Genomic DNA, 5,385 nt, shown 5'->3' on the forward strand with positions numbered 1-5,385 from the left:
TTTATTTAGGTATTGTTCCCATCCCAAAGATGCAGCCCAGATATGTACCAGAAGAGGAAAAAAAGAGGAAGAGGAGCTAGGAGGAGGCCTTTGAGTTACTGGGGACCTTGGGAAGATGTTGGCAGCTTGGTCTTCTCATCTCTCACTGACTGCAAGCCACAGGAACCAGAGAGCAGAAAACCTCTGCTGATTCAGTTCCCTTCAGGAGCTGGGCTGCTGCTGTGTGGAAAGCCACAACAGCAGGAGGGCTGTGCAGAGCTTGGGGGCATTAAGGTTTTGGTAAGGAAGGGCAAACTGTTCCTCACAAGGGCCACTGTAAAACTGCACAGCAGCCAAACTCCTGTGTGCTCCTGAAATGGACCCAAACACTGCCCTCAGGATTCCTTCAGCAGCCCTGGGCTGAGCTCAGCATTAGCTTTTCAGTCTTACAAAAGGTCACTCAAACCCTAAAGCCTTTTTCCCCCTCCAAAGGAGCTTATTCTAATAGATCCTTCCTCAGAGAAGAGAAAGGGAAGGCATCAGAACCAGCAGTTCAAGTGTGGCAGAACAAACTCCAGCAGCCCTAAGAGCACAACAGCTGCTCTCAGCCTTCTGGCAGCAGGCATTCTGCAACCCACAGGTCTGAGGCTGGCCCTGGGAAGGAGCCTCCTGCTGTCACCACCCTCTAGGGGCCTGCCTGCATCTCTGGCACGACTGTCAGAGGCCAGAGGGATCTCTGCTGCCTTTCAAGACACAAAGCAAGCACTTTCTGGTATTTCATTTACATCAAGTGCTGTGAACTTTGCTGAGTTGCAGCCCACTGCTCCTTGTACAGCTGCACACAGCTGGCACAGCTAAAGGGCACAGGATCACTGTCACAGCTGGAGCAGGAAGAGAAGGCATAGCCAGAATGCAAGAAAGTTACAAAACCCAAATCAATTGGACAAAAAGCTTCAGGAGTCAGCTTCCAAGCCCCCCAACATCACTGTGTAGATTCCAAACCCCAAGGGGTTAATGATCCGTTTGGCTCAGCCCCTGACTTGGTTTAAGCTTACTCAAGTCTCTCAAGTTCTTCTGGCTGCTTCTGTACTGAGCACCTGATGCTTCTTCCTCCCTCTTTCACAGCCAAGGCAGTGAAAACAGCCCAGTGTGTCCAGAACCCCTGGGAGCTGGCAGGACACGTTCCTCCAGGAGAAAGTGTGAAGAGAAGTCCTCTATGTACAGGTGAAGGCCAAAAAGGCTGTGGAGGAACAGCCCAAAGCTCCTCTGGAAGCAGGAGGGGCCCCAGCAAGGCTCACTTCCAGCGTTTGCAGCCCTCCAAACCCCCCCCAGCCCCTGTGCACGCCCCCCTCCTCAGCAGGCTCAGTTGTCCACCTCTTCCTCATCATTTTGCTCTTCTTCCTCCATCCTTTCATCCTCATCCTCATTCTCTTCCTCTCGGCTCTTATCCTGCTCCTCCGAGTCTGTCTTCTTGTCCTTGTCCTTCCTCGCTTCTTTCTTCCCTCTCTGCTCGCGCCTGTAAACTACAAAGGACAAAGAGAGGGCACTGACCAACTGCCAGCTGCTGTCTCCAGGGCAGGGACAGGACAGTGGCTGAAATCCAAGGCCCACAGGCTCTCCAGGCTTACAAGGGAGCAGTGAACTCAGAGAGCAACGACTCACCCTCTTATCTGAGCTGTGCTGAGCAGCTCCCTGGGGAATCAGGTTAAGTTTCAGCAGAAAGCTGCTGACAAGGACGCAGGAGATGGCATTAGAGGCAGCACCCAGGGCCTTCCTCAGATAAACATGCTAGGGGGGGTGAGAGCAGGTGAGACCTTCCCAATTCCTCCTCAGTTTCCCAATCCTCACTGTTATCCCAGTCCCGTTAAGGTGCACATTATTTATTCCCCAGGCAAACTGCAGTGTAGGAGGCTGGGCAAAGAGAAGAGAAACAAGACAGGCAAGTAAGTGCTGCTTGTCCAGTGCTGGAGGTGCTCAGTAGGCTCCCTGGAGGTGAAGTGTGGATGGTACCTTCCAGGGACTCCTTCAGAGGGGCGACGAATCGCTGGAACTCCATCTCCTCCATGGCAGAGAGAACATCGCCGGCGTTCAGCGTCTTCCTCTTCCCCTTCATGGCAAAGTTATTGGCACTGGGCAAAAACAAGGAGGAGAGGAGAGTGAGCTGGGGGCTGTCAGCAGTTTAGGCTGGTTTAGTAAGGCACAAGCAACTTCAGGAACAAACCCAACCATCTCCTAAACTTCTGGGGGGGTTGAATCACTGGGAGGTGATTGACTCACTCGAAGGATATTGAGAGGCTGGAGCTGGTCCAAAGAAGGGCAACCAAGCTGGGGAAGGGTCTGGAGAACAGGCCTGGGGAGGAACAGCTGAGGGAGCCTGGGTTTGTTAGTCTGCACAAGAGGAGGCTGAGGGGAGACCTTGCTGCTCTCTGCAGCTCCCTGAGAGGAGGCTGGAGCAAAGTGGGAGGTTGGTCTTTTCTCCCAAGGAATAAGTGGTAAGACAAAGACTTCTCTCTGCTGTGAAAATGGCTGCCTGCAGCACCTGGAGTGTGCTGCCCAGGGAGGTGGTGGAGCCTCCATCACTGGAAGTGTTTAAAGACTGGATGAGACACTCAGTGCCATGTTTTAGCTGAGCAGATGGTGCTGGGTGATAGGTTGCACTCGATGATCTCTGAGGTCTTTTCCAACCTGGTTACTTCTGTGTTCTGCTCCTCCTCTGGGAACCACCTGGAGGGGAGATGCCAGGCAGGTGCTCCCCAGCAGGCCTGGCACTGTGTGCCCACAGAAACACCTCTCTCCATCTTTGTGAAGTGGAATCCTGCCACATCCTCCAACCCCAAGAAGAGACAGAATGTGCCCAGTTCCATCTTTTAACCAGAAACTGGAAAAGGGTTTTCACTGAAATGGTTGTCAGGAACTAGAACAGGCTGCCCAGGGTGGTGGAGTCTCCATCCCTGGAGGTGTTTAAAAGCCCTTTAGATGTGGTGCTTGGGGGATATGGCTTAGTGGTGGACTTGATAGAGTAGGATTAATGGTTGGATCCTGAAGGTCTTTTCCAACCTAAATGATTCTGTGACAAGTGACAGACATGGCACTTGGGGACCTGGCTTAATGCCCATGGTGGTGTTAAGCTTACAGCTGGACTTGCTGATCTCAGAGGGCTTTTCCAACTGAATTCTGTGCTTCCAGGGAGGTGGTGGAGTCACCATCACTGGAGGTGTTTAGGAAGAGCCTGGATGAGGCACTTGGTGCCACGGTTTAGTTGATCAGATAGGGCTGGAAACAGCCTCAAGCTCCACGTGGGGAGGTTCAAGTTGAACATTAGAAGAAACTTCTTCACTAAAAGGGGTCTCAAACACTGGCACTGGTTGAATTCCCATCCCTGGAGGGGTTTAAAAGGCACAGAGATGTGGTGCTGAGGGGCATGGGTTAGTATCAGACTTGGTAGAGTCAGAGAGCGGTTGGACTCGGTGATCTTGAAGGTCTTTTCCAACCAAAATGATTCTCTGGTTCTCCTAACAGCAGCTTAAGCTACCTCCTTGCTCACACTGGCTCTTTGGGCTGCTTTCCCACAGTAGTTTTCTGCTTGCCTGAACCTTTTCTAAGGTGGAGAGGAAGGAGAAAATCTGAATGTTGGCTGTGTCAATCCCACAAAGCCATGTGAGGACATAACCCAGCACAGGGACTGCCTGCATGGCACATCCTGAGATATCCAATAGCTACCCACCCCAAAGACATTGCTGCGTCCTCTCTGACCAGCTCCAAGGCTGACTCACGCTCGGCTCAGCCTTGCCCTAGATGCTGTGTGGCCTGGAATGTGAGCACAGTGCTTCTGCCTTGCCAGGAAAAGCCACACAGCCATTTTCTAAGGCTAATGACAGCTTGGGACCTCTCTTGTCCCCAGTGGGGTCAGGACATCCCTCTGTAGAGCCAAGCTGCTTTCCTCACAGGTTGAGGGCAGCTCAAACCCAGCTGCTGCTGCCAGGCCTACACTAAGGATTGATTTATTTCTACATAAAACACACACTATGGAAGGAAACACTGGACAAAAGCTCTTCAGGCCCAGCCAGCAGAGAGGTGAGTAACCAGCTGCACTGGGCAGCTCATGCAACCAGCCCTTACCATGATGTGGCATAGAGCACAAAGACGCTCGCTGCCCGGGATATCGCGCTCCGAGCTTCTTTGGAGATGTTCACCCCATCAGGAAGCTGCAAAACACATCCAGCCTGCATCAGCTGCTGCTGCAAGGACCTCAGACCTGGCCAGCTTGGGTGGCAGCTCTGTTACGGTGTTCAGAGGGCTCAGCACAGCTGGAAGGGCTGCAGCACCTCCCCTGTGGGGACAGGCTGGGAGTGTTGGGGCTGTTCAGCCTGGAGAAGGCTCCAGGGAGACCTCAGAGCAGCCTTACAGTATCTGAAGGGGCTCCAGGAGAGCTGGGAAGGGGCTTTGGACAAAGGCTGGGAGTGCCAGGCTGAGGAACAATGGCTTTGAGCTGGGAGAGAGGAGACTGAGAGTGGAGAGGAGGAAGAAATTGTTGAGAGTGAGGCTGGGGAGACTCTGGCACAGGCTGCCCAGGGAGGCTGTGGCTGCCTCCTGCCTGGAGGTGTTGAAGGCCAGGCTGGATGAGGCCCTGAGCAAGCTGGGCTGGGGGGAGGTGTCCCTGCCCACGGCAGGGGGCTGCAGCTGGGTGCTGTGAGAGCAGCCGAGAACCAGCCAGTGTCTGACTTTGCTCTCCCAAGACAGGAAGCTGCACAGCAGCAAAGGGACTCCTGGCCAGGAGCAGCTCTGGGACAACTCATCCCACGGCTCTCACACTCCTGACACGGCTTCGCGGCACCCGGGGGCACGTCTCCTCGGGAGGCCAGGGCAGGGGCCGGCAGCTGCCCCCCCGGGGAGGCTACTCCCGGGGCCGGGGCACGGCAGGGGCAACCGAACGGCGAAACCCGAACCCTCGCGGGGGCAGCCCGGGCAGAGCCGGCCCGTCCGCGGCCCCCCCGCGCCCCCCGCCCCCCGAGGCCGCTAACCCCGCGGAGGGCCGCGGCGGGAGGCCCCGGGCCGGCACCCACCGCCTCCTTGATGATGCGGGTGATGACGGCGTTGGGCAGGTTCAGGTCCTCCGGTCTCTCCGCCATCCTGGGACACCGGCGAGGCTAAGCGGGGGGTCCCGGCCCGCGATGGGGGGTGGGGGGGGAAGGAGCCCGGGGGGAGCCGGCGGGACCCGGCCGGTCCGGTCCAGTCCCGTCCCTGCCTCACCCGGAGCGGCCGCAGCGCAGCGCCGCAACCGTCAGCCCCTCCCGGCGGGCAGCGCGGCCGTCCCGGCAGCCACCGCGGCGGCGGGAAAACAGCGGCGCCGGCAGCGCGGCCCCGGGCGGCGCGCGCCGCCGCGGAGGGGAGCCCCGCGCGGCTGAG

The 5,385-nt window shown here is 56.6% G+C and overlaps 1 protein-coding gene across 1 annotated transcript; it reads right to left on the minus strand.

Moving 5' to 3' along the window:
- On the minus strand, nt 1-5,152 carry POLE3 (DNA polymerase epsilon 3, accessory subunit). Its single transcript, XM_054174547.1, has 4 exons — nt 5,043-5,152; nt 4,099-4,184; nt 1,990-2,108; nt 1-1,502 (listed from the first exon to the last, which is right to left on the minus strand). The coding sequence occupies exons 1-4, from the start codon at nt 5,106-5,108 to the stop codon at nt 1,342-1,344; spliced, it is 432 nt and encodes a 143-aa protein (XP_054030522.1). The 5' UTR covers nt 5,109-5,152; the 3' UTR covers nt 1-1,341.
- Nucleotides 5,153-5,385: the final 233 nt, after the last annotated feature.

Source organism: Dryobates pubescens, chromosome 29, assembly GCF_014839835.1.
Source record: "Dryobates pubescens isolate bDryPub1 chromosome 29, bDryPub1.pri, whole genome shotgun sequence".
Classification (NCBI taxonomy): domain Eukaryota; kingdom Metazoa; phylum Chordata; class Aves; order Piciformes; family Picidae; genus Dryobates; species Dryobates pubescens.